Genomic DNA, 18,986 nt, shown 5'->3' with positions numbered 1-18,986 from the left:
GGATTCGAACCCGTGACCCTCAGATTACAAGTCAAATCCCTTAACCACCTGGCCATAAAGGGCCGCAACTATTAGTATTTTCAGCTTAGAATGATTTTTTTTCTCTGATATAAATACCCGTTAATATTAGCATGTTCGGTCCAGTGGTTTAAGTAAGCTTTCCGTGTGATAATATTAAACCGAGTTTTCGAATTTGGTGTGAAAATAGTGGAAATGAAAGAATATAAACAGTTTAAACAGGGTGATAAACATCTTCACTTATTTTAAACACAAAAACTCTCAAAACTGAAAGCGTACTTACGTGCGACGACGGACAATCCCCACTCTCATTATACAACTGTATTACTAAAGTTGCCCTCACCACGAGATGGATCTAAAGTTGCCCTCACCACGAGATGGATTACCTCAATACCAAAATGCTGCACAAACTTCCATGACGTTTCCCTTCAACAGAACTGAGGGCCAAACTGATACAAAGAAAACGCTTGGATTTCAAACGTGTGCTTGTTTTCTTTGTAGAGCGGACAGCATCTCGCGATTGCTCAGCTGTGAGATGCGCTTGACGTCATATTTTGGCTTGCAAAGGATATCCCACTTCAATTTAGTTTTAATTCAGACTTTAAATACACTAAACTATCTTTGGGGACAAGAGACATCATCTAACGAAATAACAAAGAACTGAGACGGCTAGAAGATGATATTGTATACTATGAACCACGTATACACCATTATAGATAGTAGAGAACATGGTATTTCTCTATTCAACTGTTGTATTACTATCGTAAGCACTATTAAACACGTGTGTATATAAAACAAACGTGTGTTTTTTCACTTTTATTAACAGCATAAAAGCATGAGTGCTAGTCTGTATAACATATTTCTAAGCTATGTGTGAATGTTTTATTTTATTCATATGGATTACTTGTAAGATAAAACTGTTTCTAGTCAAACGCAAACTTGTAAGTATAGTGGCGTCATTAGTAAATTATGCAAATTAATATTAGCAAATGTTTGAATAGAATCTTCATTCCATTAAAGGTTAACGACTTTTGAAGATAAAAACTTACCCTTCTTTCATTATAATTTTATTAATGAGTGAAATTTTAACACAATATTGTTATTTTTTAATCTCAATGAATGGTTTAGTTCAGGTTTATAAACATAATACGTGTTTCATGACTGATTATGATATTTTACGGGTGTTGTTGGAATTAACATTGTGATATATTTAATGATGACAGTTTAAACTGTAATATTTTACATAGGGAAATGGATCGTCGTAAAATAACACTATGTAATAAAAATTTAGTTCCTAAATAGTATGTGCTATTTCTTAAATGCTTTTGTTGTAAAAGTACAGAAAATGGTCATTATTCCCTTCAAACTTTGCTTTTGTGACCTGGATAATGAAATTTAGAAATTATTCTATTTTCTATGTAAAAACGGGCAAATTTGCACATTTTCATTTACATAAATGCTCCCCAATGGCTCGGCGGACTTACAAAGCTGAAAATCGGGTTTCGATACCCGTAGTGGGCAGAGCACAGATAGCTATTGTGTAGCTTTGTGCTTAATTCAAAACAACAGCAACATTTATATAAGGTCTGAATAAAGCAACATATGAATCAAGATTTGCGACTGTAATGTAAATCACTTTCACGTATTGAATTTCACGCAAAGTTACTCGAGGGCTATCTGTCCCTAATTTAGCAGTGTAAGACTAGACTCACTATAGGGAAGGCAGCTAGTTATCACCACACACCGCCAACTCTTGGGCTACTCTTTTACCAACGAATAGTGAGATTGACCGTTACATTATAACGCCCCCACGGCTAAAAGGGGCGAGCATGTTTAGTGCGACTGGGATTCGAACCCGCAAGACTCGGATACGAGTCGAACGCCTTAACACACTTGGCCATGGCGGGCCTTTCTTTCATGTGTCAGCCCCCAACTATAGTCTCTTATCATGTTTTTGTTATATGCTCCCAGGTCACAAAAGCAAAGTTTGAAGAAAAAATAAGTCTTTTCCATTCACTTTAGGCATAAGCAATTGGGAAATAACACATTCTGTCCAGGAACAAGATAAAGTAAAAATTATGTTACATAATGTAATCAAAACATAACAACTGACGATAGTAAGCGCTAATAAATATGAATTTGTAGAGAAGCGTGCGTGATTTTTATTTATAATACGAAGACTTAAAGACACTAAGAAATGAGAAATAGGAATCATGTGTCTCCCCAAATCCCTTTTTTTAGTCTTATTAATAAATCTTCTCTATACAAGTACTTGAATAAAACTGAAAATATGGAATTATTTCTGCTTTAAAGATGCCAGATATAATATCAGTATTATAAATGAAGATAATAAAGGCTTTTATTTTTTTAAATTCAAGGTTAATGTAGCTCTTTCTCACCAGGTTAAAATATGTGATACAATCACGCCTTGGGGTTTTTATTTAAGCCCCGCCTCATAAAAAAGAATGGCACCTATAGTAACCACTCAGAAGTCTCAACTTCTAAGCTAAGATGAAAACTTGTTAAGTGTAGTAGAAGATCGAGTTATTTTTCACAAGGTATCGGCAGAGTTACCTACCGTGACTTAAGTGTTCCACATTTCTAGAAGTGAGCGCCCTGTTACAAGTAACATACTTTGAGCAACTCGCAATCGAAAAAGGTTAGTTGATCTACATTCAGTACAGCTTAAAAGAAACGTTTCTGGTGAACTTGGGTTAAATCTCCGGAACAAATAAGGTTGTAAATCAGAGCTTATTATTGTTTTAATCATCACTAATATTCATCGCAGTTACTAACACCTATTGTTCAATGTAAATTATTTTCTTGTTCACTAAGTAATCTGATATGGTTTACGACCGTTATTGTATTTTCCTCCATAAAAAGTAAAACACTCACTCTTAAAATTAAGGGCTATTTTTTCTCAAAATTTCAATCGTTTTTCATTTCGATTAAGCGAGACCTAGCGATTGGCGTAACCGACTGGGGTTCCAAATATTTTAGGTTCGAGACGTGATGTTACCAAACGATCTTCATACGTGTTACTTTGATACGTTATAAAAACTACAGTCAATACCACTGCTCGTTATGACTTGGTCCTTTAGATGGCGGGTGCTGCTGACTTATTGACGTTAACATTCAAAATTATGGACCGCTATGTCCAGACCTTAAAGATCAATATTGTTCAGAAGAACAAATATTTTTAGAACCCACCCAAAATAAACTATATAGGATAGTACTGTTTCCTAAGGATGGTTTCACGTGGTCTGACAAAATCTGGCGTTTCTTAAAAATGTTTTGTCAGCTGATCAGTGGATCGGTTTTGGACAGAAAGAAATATGCTGCTCCTAATATTTACTTTTGGTTAAACTTCTGGGTTAGTTACTAATCAGGAAACGTATCAAAGATCGAGATGTTTTGTGTTAGGTTAATATTATTAGTGCACAGGAGTCAGCATTGGGTCTTTGTTAGTATACAGAGGCTAGTACTGTGTATATTGTTAGTACACAGGAGTTAGCATTGATTCTTTTCTAGTATATAGAATTTACTACTCTGTATATTGTTAGTACACAGGAGTTAGCATTGTGTCTTTGTTAGTATACAGAAGTTAGTACTGTGTATATCATTAGCACACACGAGTTAGCATTGTGTCTCTGTTAGTACTGTGTATTTTGTTAGTACACATTGTGTCTTTCTTAGTATATGGAGGTTTGTACTATGTATATTGTTAGTACACTTGAATTATCACTGCGTTTTTGTTAGTGTATAGAAACTAGTACATTGTTAGCACATAAGAGTTAGCATTGTGTCTTTGTTAGTATATAGAAGTTAATACTGTGCATATTGTCAGGACAAAGGAGTTACCTTTTTTGTTAATATGTATAAGTTACTACTGTGTATATTGTTAGTACGCAGGAGTTTACATTGTGTCTTTGTTAATATATGGAAGTTAGTATTATGTAGTAGTTAGGAGTGTATACATTTAAAATATATGAGTTATTATTGTGTGTTTTAGTAGTATATAAGAATTAGAACTATAATATTTGAGTTAGTATAGCGCCTATTGTATATAGGACTGGCTCTGTGTATGTTGTTAGTTCGTGTAGTTAGTGCTGTGTATGTTGTTAATACATACAATTATCACTCTGTGTATGTTGTTAGTTCGTGTAGTTAGTGCTGTGTATGTTGTTAATACATACAATTATCACTCTGTGTATGTTGTTAGTTCGTGTAGTTAGTGCTGTGTATGTTGTTAATACATACAATTATCACTCTGTGTATGTTGTTAGTTCGTGTAGTTAGTGCTGTGTATGTTGTTAATACATACAATTATCACCTGTGTATGTTGTTAGTTCGTGTAGTTAGTGCTGTGTATGTTGTTAATACATACAATTATCACCTGTGTATGTTGTTAGTTCGTGTAGTTAGTGCTGTGTATGTTGTTAATACATACAATTATCACCTGTGTATGTTGTTAGTTCGTGTAGTTAGTGCTGTGTATGTTGTTAATACATACAATTATCACCTGTGTATGTTGTTAGTTCGTGTAGTTAGTGCTGTGTATGTTGTTAATACATACAATTATCACTCTGTGTATGTTGTTAGTTCGTGTAGTTAGTGCTGTGTATGTTGTTAATACATACAATTATCACTCTGTGTATGTTGTTAGTTCGTGTAGTTAGTGCTGTGTATGTTGTTAATACATACAATTATCACTCTGTGTATGGTTAATATAAGCAATGTGTAATGTTTATTATTAATACATAGGAGTTTACTGTGCCACATTTACTGAACTGTAATAACTTATCGTGAAAAATAAACCTATAACTGTTTTTCTTATTATTATTTTGGACTTATTATACAAAACAAACATTATTCAATCATTTTAAAATTTACTGTTAGAAACACCAAGCTATAAAGTCATGAGTGGTGTATAAATGTGTAGTAGCGTTGAAAAGGCACTGAACACCGTGTGTTTCTTCTATTAGACACCATCGCAGATAAGGATCTACTGTGTGAAGAACAGATGAACAAATTTGAAATTAGGGTGGATCAGGTTCCGGTGGTTGGGTGTATAATGTCTGAATACAAGTATAGTTTCACTGTCTGTCCTGGGATCTAGTCACCCAATAATAAAAACAAAGAAAGAAGATTTTTTGTTTGTTTGGGAATTTCGCACAAAGCTACTCGAGGGCTATCTGTGCTAGCCGTCCCTAATTTAGCAGTGTAAGACTAGAGGGAAGGCAGCTAGTCATCACCACCCACCGCCAACTCTTGGGCTACTCTTTTACCAACGAATAGTGGGATTGACCGTCACATTATGCACCCTCACGGCTGGGAGGGCGAGCATATTTAGCTCGACGCGGGCGCGAACCCGCGACCCTCGGATTACGAGTCGCACGTCTTACGCGCTTGTCCATTCCAGGCCAAGAAAGAAGAAACAACCCAACCATTTATTAAATGTGGTGTAGGATATAAGAAATGCTGATAAAACAGACAAAAATAAAAAAAAATGATTATGTTTCCAAATCATACATAATCGACGTCGTACTGTCTTATTCACCCATGCAGTTAGTTAATCTGGGCATGTGGGTTAAAGCATTCGACTCGTAATCTGAGGGTCGCGGGTTTGAATCCCCGTCGCACCAAACATGTTCGCCCTTTCAGCCGTGGGGGCGTTATAATGTGACAGCGAATCTCACTATTCGTTGGTAAAAGAGTAACCCAAGTGTTGGCGGTGAGTGATGGTGACTATCTGCCTTCCCTCTCGTCTTACACTACTAAATTAGAGAAGACTAGCACAGATAGCCCTCGTGTAGCTTTTCGCGAAATTCAAAAAACAAACAAACACCCATGACTAATGGTATGGTGAGAACTAAATTAAAACACTATAAATGTAAAAAAAGTTTTAACAAGTTTAGGTAGATGAAGCTATCATTCGATCAACTAGGAGTTGGTCTTTCCTACCCCGTATTACTTGAAGTGAAAAGTAAACTAAATAGAGAAATAAAACAACTTAAGAAATAAAATACCTAAAAAAAACCCTACAAGAAGAGAGGGGTGTAGAGTCACGTGACAACATTTCGAAACTGTCCTTGAATGTGATCAAGGCCAGTTAAGGTGACTGAACAGGGGATTTAACCGCCACTCTTATGAAGCATCCCTATGCCCATGTGAAAGTGCAATTTTGTTTTATGTTTTGTTGTTATAATGGGATGTGAATCACGAGACCTCATCTATACACTTTGACTTGCTAATAACTGGCCGGGCTTGATTTGATTAATGTCACACTAGTAGTATACAAACAAAATGGTCGTAAAAACTTAACCGGTTACACGGTTTCAAGTAGTTTTGAAGACTAGAACACTACTATTATTTATTCTTATTTTATGATTCATATTTTTCATTTGATTGTGTTGTAGTAATAAGGTTTGTGAAAAATCTAAAATAATATTAACGTAAATTATTCGTTTTGTGAGATTTGTATTTAATTTCAGAAACGACTATTTTGTAAACAAAGTAAGTTCTAATTTAATTAAACTCTAAAACATAATTCTTCTCATATTATTTGAGACTCATGAACTGTTTTGTTTACAATCCAAAGCTTTACATGATTTTTATAATAGTGGTTTGAGGTGTAACTGTTGCAAAATTAGTTTAAAACCTATCTGAATATTTACTCTAGTTAGGGGCTGTTACACCTACTTCATAAATGTAACGTATAATATTATATTTGTTCAGGGTATGAGAATGGATATCGAGCAGAATTATAATAATAGGCTTAGCGTGGTCTGATATTTTGGGCGCTAGACTCGAATTTGCAGATAGTGGTTTCGTTTGTTCTCATTTAAGATGCTCCTTCGTTCAGCTATGGAGGCGTCATAATGCGAAAGCCAACCATACTTTTCATTGGTAAAGAGTAATCTAAGAGTTAACAGTGGATAAAGTTGATTTACTGTTTTATCCTAGTCTATAACTTTAAGATTAGGGTTAGACTGGCGTAGATACCTTTAATTAACTTTGCGCGAAATTCAGTGAAACAAATAATGCTTCTGACGAAAAGAAAGACGTACAATGTGAACCAAACGTCCCCGAATGTCATGACTGTGAAGCAGCTTCTATTAATAGTTTAGTTATTTTACTCAACTCTGTCATTGTATCATTCATGTTCCAGTTGTAGAATATTATAACTGAGGTTAATTAATGTAATTATATATTTTCATGACACATTGGTATTAGGCCTATTATGTTTTAAAACACTACATTATCTAGTTAGTTCCTTGGGGATTTTCAAGAATTAGAAGAGTGTATAACAATAGTATTTCAACCACACTATATTTGCCAAATTCATTCCAAACCACGCGTTTCGCTCAATCCATAACTTTTAGAGTGCTGGCACAGAACAAATACATAATAATTAATAGTTATAACCGAGTTTTATTCTTCTATGAACTTTATAAAAAAAATTATGTATGCTTCAAAGAAAGTTAATTCAAAGAACTTACGATGCGTGTATGATGTGATAAACACAGCCACACTATCCTTGATCTGCTCACTACAGGTATCGAAATCAAATTTTCAGTATTATAAGCCTTTATAGTTATCGCTAAGCCATCGAGACCCGATTCTCATGTGTTTTGTTTAATGATATTTCTACGATAAATAGTTTCAAACAGTATATTTTAAGTCATAAATCGTTCGGTTAAGTAAAAGTGTAAATCTTAAGTTGTTCTTTACTTTAGAAAGTATTTATAAGTGTGTAATAGAAAATATTTCGAGTAATTTTTATCCTCAGTTTTCTCTCAGTTAATTCTTTGTAGAATCTTTATATTTATATCAATAATTATGTATATATAATTCAAGTTGATTAAATAGATAAATGTATATATATATTTGGTGTCTTGTAACAGGTTTTTACTAACGCCACTTGAAGAAAATACTATGTTATCTCAGTACTTGAAACAGCCAGTTTACTGGTACGACTGGATGATGTCAAAGGGAGGTAAGTCTGGTTGTATTTAGTTGTTTGTTTTTAAATTTCGCGCAAAGCTACACGAGGGCTATCTGCACTAGCGGTCCGTAAGTTAGCAGTGTAAGACTAGACGGAAAACAGCTAGTCATCACCACCCACCGCCAACTCTTGGCTTACTCTTTTAGCAACGATGAGTGGGATTGATCGGAACATTATAACGTCCTCACGGCTGAAAAGGCCAGCATGTTTGGTGTGATAGGGACTCGAACTCGTGACCCTCAGCTTACGAGTCGAGTGCCTTAATCACTTGGCCGTGCTGTGCCTTATTTTGTTGATCTCTTGTTTTTAAACATAGTAACCTTGACACTAAAAGGATCTCCTAGTGTTGAGCCACCTAGTAACCAAGAATGTACAGGTTCGCTGGGATTTTTATTGTTTAATTATATCAAAGCCAACCAGCGTCTTTAACGAAATTAAACGAATTAAATATTTTATTGTAAAATAAAAGTTATTTTTCTGGTTTGCTTTGAGGAGACAGTTGTAGTGAAGTGCGTGATCGGGACAAAATGATGAAATGAGGGAAAAACCCGGATGTCCAAGTGTGAGGCCAATATTTCGACATTTGAGCTGAACCCTCTTTTTTTTTTCAAAAATTTTAGTCTCGACCGTAAACAACTGTCAACCTGTATGTTAATAAACCATTAAGTTTTCTTTCAGTCCTCCCTTTTCGCAGTCGTGAGTTTCAGTTTATCCAATATTCAACTCAATCTCCAACTAACATGGATAAATCTGCATTTACACATTCAGATAACATAAGATGACATTTGTTTTAGATTTAGAAAAGTTGATTTGAGAAAAATGTCTGAAATGTATGTATTGAATAAACTTAACAATTTCATATTTAATTGAAAAGTCGTAAGTGTTGCTCACGAATTTGGTAATTAAAAAAAAGAAAAACTCTACGAATACGAAGTGATTCTTTTAACCTGAAAACATAATCATGTGTAAAATATTTCAGGAAGTTATTTCCAACAATTTCATGTTGATTGTTTGTTTTGAATTTCGCACAAAGCTACTCGAGGGCTATGTGTGCTAGCCGTCCCTAATTTAGCAGTGTAAGGCTAGAGGGAAGGCAGCTAGTCATCACCACCACCGCCAACTCTTGGGCTACTTTTTACCAAAGAATAGTGGGATTGACCGTCACATTATAACGCCCCCACGGCTGAAAGGGCGAGCATGTTTGGTGCTTCATGTTGATATGTTGTGTTATGAAATATTTCTACGAAAAATAATTTCAAATAATATGCGAGATGTAAAACAATTATACAACGCCTCATATGTTTCTGTATATAACTAAAAATAAACCTGACACCGAGAGACAAGCTATTATACGTGGGTCGCGCGGTAACCACCGTAAGAAGTCGCTTTATCGTCACGTTTCTGAACATCACGTTTGTCTGGTTTATACATTATTTCAATAGATAAGAGCCATCCTTGAGAATAATCACAATTTCGTTTCGGCAGTTTCCAGTTGTCAAGATAAATTGACTCATCCAACTTATCTATGGCATGAAAACATAATATAGCAAGAAGACCGTAAGTTACGTATCGAAATAACCACTCATTCACTACTACAATTATTACGAATTACTAAATAATTCACAAAAATCACTACAAGATTGTGGAGAGAAATATATAGTTTGGTCAATGTACAGACCAACTATTGGAACACTCTAGTCTCTGAATGAATAGTTGGCGTTGAACCTCATTCCTATACCGCACTAATAGCCCGAAAATGTTGAACAAGTATGTTGCGGTAACCATTGGATTCACTATCCAAGGGTCCCCCATTGGTACCGCTATAAGTCTTCGGATTTACTTCGCTAAAATCAGGGGTTCGATTTCCCTCGGTGGACCTAGCAGATAACCCAATGTGGCTTTGCTATAAGAAAAAGCACTGTATCCATGGGTACTAAATACTTGGTTGCAGTCGGCTCGAGCTCAATGCATCAATTATGTTCATATCGTGTGTTAATACTCATTAACGGTTAGTCCAAAAATGGCCCTTTGTTGTTGTTTCTTTCTTGTGGAGCAACATATATTAATATATTTCGAAAACAAGCGGATTTTTCCTTGTCTGAACTAAATGGTTATGGTTTCTTCAAACACTAATCTCATAATTTTGTTGATTTGTCCTTCTATTTTGTTTTACGACCTACTTTGGTACTTATCAGAATAAAAACAAGAACAAAGACAACAATGTAACCAATAACGTTAGCTTATTGTTTTTGGCACCGAAACAATATAATTATCTTGGAAAAACTTGTATACTCAAGGACTCTTAAACTTCACAAACAACAACATCTCCCAATCCTTGTTAACAATTAATATAAAATCTATATTCTTAAAGAGGGGTAAAATTGTGCTTATTTCTTCGTGTTGTGTCTCTGACACTGGTATGATATTTAAAACTAGGCAATTTGTAATTGCTATTGAACATATACATTTGATTACAATCTGTAGGAACCTTCATGAGAACACAGCTACACACGAGAGGCTGAGACTCAGACTGCAAATGAAATCTATTTAACACTCAGTGTCTTATGATGTTGTCAGAATTTGGATTTTACTTTTTTTTCTAATTTTAACGGATTTCATAGAGTTTATAAAATGAAAAAGCCCAAAAAATAAAATGGTGATTACAGCACTTTGCTTTGTTTCAAAATACTCGCAATATTAACGTTTGACTTTCTTTCTTATAAGTGCTCGTAGATTTAGTGGTAGATGAACTTGTTTCTAGGTTAATGGTGCGTTGTTTTACTAGGTCAGTTTAAACAAACACAGACGTTCCATTCCTGAAGTTCAGTAAACTTCGTTGAAAATTTGCGTTCTTGCGTGGAACTAAACTGGCAGAACGCGTACGGTAATTTCAGTTGTACAACGGTAATGTACTTTGAAACAAAGTGCACTAAAATAAAGTTGAAGATTGGTATCTCGTCCAATGACACAAAACTAGACAATATGTTGTTTGTTTGTTTTTTGTTGTTTTTTTTAATTTCGCACAAAGCTACTCGAGGGCTATCTGTGCTAGCCGTCCCTAATTTTGCAGTGTAAGACTAGAGGGAAGGCAGCTAGTCATCATCACCCACCGCCAACTCTTGGGCTACTATTTTACCAACGAATAGTGGGATTGACCGTCACATTATAACGCCCCTACAGCTGAAAGGGCGAGCATGTTTGGAACAGTATGTTGAATAATACTGTAGTTTTAATTCAAGATGACGAGAAATAACAGAGACGGAAGACATAGGTATTAAAACCTTTTATTTATCACACAGAACAAGTTTCGATCACACAGAACAAGTTTCGATCACCCAGAACAAGTTTCGATCACACAGAACAAGTTTCGATATTGCTGTTTTAATTCCTTATTGATAGCAAAGCTTATTAGCTGTCCTATTTATCTATAAAGGCCACGCTAAACATGCTCGCCCTCCCAGCCGTGGGGGTGTATAATGTGACGGTCAATCCCACTATTCGTTGGTAAAAGAGTAGCCCAAGAGTTGACGGTGGTGGTAATGACTAGCTGCCTTCCCTCTAGTCTTACACTGCTAAATTAGGGACGGCTAGCACAGATAGCCCTCGAGTAGCTTTGTGCGAAATTCCAAACAAACAAACAATATTTATCTATAAATTACAATTGATGTAGAATTCGTAATAATTTGTTTACACGTATTTTGTCGTCTTACGTTTTACGTCCTCTTTCACGTGTTTTTAGGCTTGAACCTAACCCTAGATTTAGGATAAAGTACAGGTGCAACACTCTTTATAGTCCAAGCATTCGTTGAGACTGTGGGGTGGGACTTAGTACTGCCGGTAATTTCTCTGATCATCGGAACTAATGTGAAACAAAAAAAGGTTGATGATTGAGATTATAAACGTGTATAGCTCGAGGATTAAACAAATATTCTTCACTCGAAATTCATGCAACAATTATGCAGTAGTTTGACAGCAGGCAAAATCTTAGGATCGTTTAAAACTTTTGGCACAATTAGTTAAAACTCGAAACTATTCGATTTCCACTCCTGAATCGCATTATTTTGGTTTGAAGTTAGGTTTAATACGCTGGGGTTCTTCTAACAAAGTTCTCTTGTTATTGAAGCTGTGAAGCATTAATATGAGGGTTGAAAGTATTATATAAATAAAAGTCATAAAACGAATCTGAATACACTTTTGGGTGAATTAAGTCAACAAGTTTGCTGGATAGTGAATCCAATGGTTATCGCAACATACTCGTTTAACACTTTCAGGCTGTTAGTGAGGTTTAAGAGTGACAGTCAACGCCAACTATTCGGCAAAATAATCACAGCTGTGGTTCAATGGTTGTTATGGAATCAAAACAAAATGAGCTGTGAACCTTGAATTTCACTGTAATAGCGTTAATATAACCTTAAAGAAATTCGATTAAGTGCAGGAATCCATCACTCAGAAGATAACTGCAACAAGCTGCACATATCTCAACCGACTGTGCAAGAAATTATTCTCAAGGATCACAACCCATGGATTCACAAACTGTCTCCTAGACACATTGTTGTGGGAAAGGTAAACTTTATGAAAAATGTCTTGCTCTTAGAAGATGGATGTTAAAAGAAATCTGTGACTAATTGCAAATTAATAGAAGAAATGAACGATTCGCTACCTCTGATAATGATCTTTCAACTAGATACAGAAAATATAAGGAAGTTCTTTTTCCATTGGGATTTATTGTTTCCTTAGCTTTCTAGGTCTCAATAGACCTAGTTTATAAACAATCAAAATACAATATTTATCATAAAATGTTACATTGCAAAAAGCAAACAAACAATAAGTGAAAAGTGACCAAGAAGGGAATGTAGAGCCTATGGCTATCGAGACTAGAGCCTCTGGACTAGGCAAAGGTATAACTCATTGTTAAATTGTATATTGATGGAACTTAAAAATAAATGTAAGCCTGTCGTATTATACAGTCAGGCACTAGAGGTCTAGCTTGCCCTTTATCTCAGTTTTTACAGAAAACTCGTCTGGCATGTTATAGATTTCAGGCTTGAATCCGAGGTAAAGAAATATATTGTGAAACAAAAGGAAATCTCGATAGCCTCGACACTTGAAGTTCTTTCAGGAAAGATTAGAGTGACCGATCTATGTGACCTTTTTATACTTTTATGTTTGTTTTAATAAAACACAAAGCTACCAGATGAATATCTATCCGTCATGAATACAGAAACTCTGTTTCTAATGTTGTAAGTCTGCAAACATATCGCTGTGCTATTGAGGTAGCTTATTTTTTATTAGTTGTATTTTTTTTTCGCCAGCAACATCAAGTAAAGGCATGCGTGTACCAGATTTAATTTTATTACTCATCAGGTGTCCCCCAGTGGAAAAGAGGTTGGACAAACAAACTCATCAGGTTTTATATAAGTCTACCCTCAAATTGAAATTCATTTAAGCAGAATTAGAGTAAATTATCTATGAGATCTTGAGTGTGGTCAACATATCAATCGATAGGGTTTGACATCCTAAGTTCAAAACTGTAATTGAAACTGAAATTGGTCAAGAAATGACAGAGCTAGGAGCTAAAAGAGCCGTTCAATAAGCTACTATAAATCGGTTAAAAATGAGAAATACAAACTTTATAAAGTTAAAATAAGGTAAAAGTGAAATCTGCTCACTGGGTTACACAGAGTACACGAGTTGACGTTTTGAGATACAATACAGGAACTACAAGAAGCTGTAACTACAGTATCAATGTTTCTAGAAACATGGATGATCAAACCGATCTGTATTTAATTCACCTGACTCTTCACAAATAGAATTTGGTGCATTTGATTTGCTTCAACGTGGCCATCGGAGGTTTGTGGAAATATTCTGGTTTAAGGTCTTGAAGAACCTTTATACGATCAGAAAAATGATGTGGAACTGTTTGTTTTTTAACTTCGTGCAAAGCAACACGAGGGCTATGCGTGCTAGCCGTCCCTAATGTAACAGTGTAAAACTAACTCATCACCATCCAGCGCTACTCTTTTACCAACGAATAGTGGGATTGACCGTAACTTTATAACGCCCTCACGGCTGAAAGGGCGAGCATGTTTGGTGTGACGGGGATTTGACAAATAGAGTTGTTTGTAAGGAAATGCTTTCGTAAGTAAAAAAAATTATAAAACATTAATTAGTTCTAAAATCTATGTAGAAAATTACTTGTCGAAAAAGATTAAAAAAAAGGTTGCCTGAAACGTTGTATCGATAACAGTATATACGTTAAAATATATATATGTAGTTAACTTCTTAGTGGTTTGACCTACAATAACATTTTGCTTTAGTTCTAAAACCTAGCAGAGCTTGTGGAAATGGGACCACTTTGTTTTACGAAATCTAATCAACGAAAGAGTATGATAACAATTTTACACGTATGTGTTCGTTAAGGCTTGCTTCTAGGGCCATGAGTTTCCATTAGATAAAGTTGGTAGATACCTGGGGCCTTGCGTGTATGGTGCCTAGATAGATAATATTTAAAAAAAGGTGTGGTTTTGTTTGAAGAAATTGTCTCATTTTGAAAGAGAAAAGAAATGTAGGTAATTGAAAAATACCATTCTGTGTACAATAATTAATAAAGGATTAACATAACATTTGTTCCTTGCTTTACATTTACTATTACCAAGAAATTTAAACGAAACCAAGCACAGTTCATTTTATTAGCCTGTTCTGAGCTAACAACAATCAAAAGGCACACAATAGTGTGCCGTGCGGCGAAAACAACCTGCAGGACACACTATGTGTTTTTAACAGAGTAGATAGTTTGACAGTTTTTCACTTTATGGATATCGGTCTGCTGTGATTCAAATTATCACTTATTTTGGTGGATGTGCTCTACTGGTCCTTACTTTGCGAGATATATATAAATTTTTTATTTTCGAAAAATTTATTTGATCGAAAAACATACTGAACTTTTATGAGTGTTTTTTTTTCAAATATAGTATACTGATAGGCTTTTACAACCTTCAGTTGGTCTAAATGTAGGTCACACGGGCACAGGCATTCAACAAAATATGCTCAGTTTTAACCAAAATTAAATAGTAACGCAAAACGTAACGCTAGGTGTCACTACAACATTTTTACTACAGCTTCACCGAAAAGAAGAAATGGATCGTTTTTAGTGTTTTGTCATTCGTATTACAGATGACTGATTTAGAGCAACAAAACTATAGGGTGAAAGCATGTACATATACACAAGTACTGGCTAGGCCAAGCAAATTAGATTAGCAGAGTCTCAAGTTTAAAAATATTTATAAGGGTGAACGTTTATTATTCATTGCCAACTTTTAAGCATACATGTATTTACTAGAGGTTATGAAATTCTAACTAAAGATCGTGTAAGCCATCTGACGTTATCTTAAGCAATTAGTGTAAATGATGTTGCATGATCAGCTTCATTGAGTACATACGGGTAATGACATGAAACTGTTAATCTAGTTTCTGTGGTGTTACTATAAGGGAAATTTTTAAGACTGCTTTAGAGATGAAAAAACTACCACCATACACTTTAAAGAATCTGATGGCTCTGTATGAAAAAGAAAGAACGGCCATAAAAGTACAGAGAGTGCAACGTAAAGAAATGAAATTAACATTAGCTACCAAACTTTCAATTACACTTATAACACTGCGAAAAAATTCACAACAATTATTCATTAGTTAGTTAGGCTGATGCATTTTGTTCCAACCACCGTTATGCATCAAGTTGAACACAAAGTGCTGTCTCTCTAACTAAATAATAAATTTACTACCAATATGATAAACGTAGCTACCAGTTTTCCCGCAAGTTTTGACTTCATTCCTTTAGGTCCCATGCTCAATCCTTTTTTATCCACACCTTATTTTCATACCTAAGATGTTTTTGATTAGATTGAAATAACTTTGAGCTAGTTATTTCCCCAAATTCTTATCATAAACACTAATTTAGAAAATTAATATATTTAAATGTTCCATGATCATAGTAACAAGTTCAATGCAAGCTTACGATTTGTACAGATTTGTGACCCCAAACAGGATTATCCTAAACGTACGTATTTTTTTATTTTTTATTTGTAGGCCCGACATGGTCAGGTGGTTAAGGCACTCGTTTCGTAATCTGAGGTTTACGGGTTCAAATACCCGTCATATCAAACATCCTTATAATGTTATGGTCTATTCCACGCTTCGTTAGTAAAAGAATAGCCCAAGAATTGACGGAGGGGGTGACGACTATCTGCCTTCCCTAGAGTTCTACACTGCTAAATTAAGGACGACTAGCGCAGATAGCTTTCGTATAACATTGCACGAGATTAAACAAACACAAACTTTATTTTTACGATTTTTTAATGTAGTATTTTATTAAACAGTTCTTTCTCACTATGGTATAAATATATTATATTTTACATCAAAGTATTACACAGACAATATTAATATTATTCATAATTGACCTAGCGCTGTCAAATAATTATAGTATTAGAGTGGGGTTCCTGGCTGGCGTCCCGTCACCAAGTTTTGGGATCGTGGGTACGTTATAAGAACGACAGCCAAGTTCTACTATTCAACCTCACAAGAGAAACCCAAAACTTAAGAATGGGCGATGTCAATCAGCAGCTTTTCTCTACCCTGTCGCCTCCATTTCCAGTGACACAGCGGTATACCTGCGGACTTAAAACGCTAGAAACCGGGTTTCAGTACCCGTGGTGGGCAGAGCACAGTTGGCCCATTGTGTAACTTTGTAATTAATTACAGACAAACAAACCTCAACTGTATTATAGCTACACTAGCTAGGGTAAAAAAGCTCTAAAGCAACTTTGCATGAAATTCAACAAACAAATAAGCCAGCCAGAACTTTGTACTTTAAAAATAACATTCATATGAAGCATGTTTCTTCCAGGTGTTGCTTCAGATCGATGGAACATAGACCGTGTTCTTATTTCCTTTCATATTTTTCTTTAATATATCGTACGCAGGAGATGAAAGGTTCTCGAACAATTGTGCCTAGAGCCACACAAAACCTGAATGAGGTGCGCTTGCTACACATTGAATTACATTACGTAACAAAATTGTTACTTTTCCTTGTTCCTGGACAGAAAGTGTTATTTCCCAATTGCTTATGCCTAAAGTAAATGGAAAAGACTTATTTTTTTCTTCAAACTTTGCTTTTGTGACCTAGGAGCGTATAACGAAAACATGGTGAGAGACTATATTTGGGGGCTGATACGTGAAAGTGATTTACATTGCAGTCGCAAATCTCGAAAAACTACTCACTTCTAAATATTTTTGTATAACTTTAGTATAAATACATGTAAATCTTGATTCATATGTTGTTTTATTCAGACCTTATGTAAATAAAAATGTGGAAATTTGCCTGTTTTCACACAGAAAAATAGGATAATTTCTAAATTTTATTATCCAGGTCACAAAGTTTGAAGGGAATAATGGCCATTTTTTGTACTTTTACAACATTTTTACAGCAATTAAGAAAAAAACAACACATACTATCCAGGAACAAAAGTTGTGTTACATAGTGCTATTGGAAACAGGTCAACTGGTTTTGACTGAATATATAGCGAGATCATCGAAAGGATACATTTTGAAATAGGTTAGAGATAAATTAAATAACCAGAATATAACTAGTAATATTCATAGTGACACTTATGAAATCACCTTGAGCAACGAATTCTTTAGTTTAAATTTTCTTTTCAAGTCAACTCTCGTTGGAGTGCAGTGTACAAGCAGGGAAGAAGGTGACCCTGTAGCTTATATAGGATTACCTAGTTTGCGTTTTATCATAGCTCCTACTATATGTACCTTTTCAGCTGTGTTTAGTAAACGATAACCTCAATGGGGAAATCGAATTCATTATAGTTGTACATGTTGTCCGTTCTATGTATGTTATATCCCAGACAGCCTAATGGGGGAAAGACTTAGTCAATACTTTGTTTTTTGTTTCATTGTTTGTTTTAGAGAACAGCCACATTGGGTGATCTGCTGTGTCTACCGCGGGAAACCAAATCACCGATTTTACTGCTGTAAATTCGTAAACTTCTGTCCCACCAGCAGAGAGTATTGGATATTGCAAATGTAGTGCAATTTATATACCATATTACTTCGCATTTAAGACGCACCTTTTTTCACATTTTTCCGAACTGAAAATTAGGGTGCGTCTTAAATTCAAGGTATTATTTGTCACTTTTCGAAAGTCTCGAAAACATAATTTTCCTCGAACAACAAAAATTTTCGAAAAAAACAACTTGAATTAACAAACGTATTGGAGTATAATTTAAAAAGACCTTACCTTGAAAATACTAAAAAACACGTACAAAACGTCAATGGTCCGGCATGATCAGGTGGGTTAAGGCGTTCGACTCGTAATCTGAGGGTCGCGGTTTGGAATTGCGGTCGCACCAAACATGTTCGCCCTTTCAGCCGTGAGGGTATTATGATGTAACGGCCAATCCCACTATTCGTTGGTAAAAGAGTAGCCCAAGAGTTGGCGGTGGGTGGTGATGACTAGCTGCCTTCCCTCTAGTTTTACACTGCTAAATTAGGGACGGATAGCGTAGACTGCCCTCGTGTAGCTTTGCGCAAAATTAGAAAAAACACGTCAAATTTGCCGATATCAGCGCCTCTAGCGGTGTAGTTGGACATCACCATCTTCTGTCTATGCCTGAGTTTCCTGTTGTTCAGACGTTTAATGTATTTCAGAGAGTTATGAAATAAAGGACTGCCTGTTACGAAAGAATGTTAAAAGCATAATAATATGCAGGAAACAGTGGTATTTATTTCAAGGCTAATCGTGAATAGTGTGAGAAATTTATGAAAAGAGAAGGTTTATCATTACGGCGAAGGACAAAAAGTAGTCAAAAATTGTTGTCACATTATGAAGATGCGGAAGATGAAACACGAGAAAACATACTTTGTGACAATAGTAAATGAAGCGATGAAGATACTT

The 18,986-nt window shown here is 35.2% G+C and overlaps 1 protein-coding gene and 1 long non-coding RNA gene across 7 annotated transcripts in view; one reads left to right on the top strand and one right to left on the bottom strand.

The window, feature by feature from the left end:
- The window catches only part of LOC143223389 (uncharacterized), a 39,751-nt gene extending 39,210 nt beyond the window's left edge, over nucleotides 1–541 (bottom strand). The window contains exon 1 of the long non-coding RNA XR_013012887.1: nucleotides 302–541. This is a non-coding gene — a long non-coding RNA (uncharacterized LOC143223389). The remainder of the gene's footprint in view (nucleotides 1–301) is intronic.
- A 1,979-nt stretch (nucleotides 542–2,520) lies between these two features.
- The window catches only part of LOC143223387 (very long chain fatty acid elongase AAEL008004-like), a 37,214-nt gene continuing 20,748 nt past the window's right edge, over nucleotides 2,521–18,986 (top strand). For 2 of the 6 annotated variants that reach the window (XM_076451315.1, XM_076451310.1), the window contains exons 1-3: nucleotides 2,524–2,677; nucleotides 5,004–5,106; nucleotides 7,926–8,017. In XM_076451315.1, coding sequence (XP_076307430.1) covers nucleotides 5,042–5,106; nucleotides 7,926–8,017 — 157 coding nt within the window. In that variant the 5' untranslated portion in view covers nucleotides 2,524–2,677; nucleotides 5,004–5,041. Of the gene's footprint in view, nucleotides 2,755–5,003; nucleotides 5,107–5,860; nucleotides 5,884–7,925; nucleotides 8,018–18,986 lie in introns of those variants that run through there. The other 4 variants (XM_076451316.1, XM_076451313.1, XM_076451314.1 and 1 more) reach the window with 3 other exon arrangements.

The sequence above is a fragment of the Tachypleus tridentatus genome, chromosome 8 (genome assembly GCF_004210375.1).
Source record: "Tachypleus tridentatus isolate NWPU-2018 chromosome 8, ASM421037v1, whole genome shotgun sequence".
NCBI lineage: Eukaryota > Metazoa > Arthropoda > Merostomata > Xiphosura > Limulidae > Tachypleus > Tachypleus tridentatus.
The sequence above is the reverse complement of the archived record's forward strand: the minus strand, read 5'-3'. Positions and strand labels throughout refer to the sequence as shown.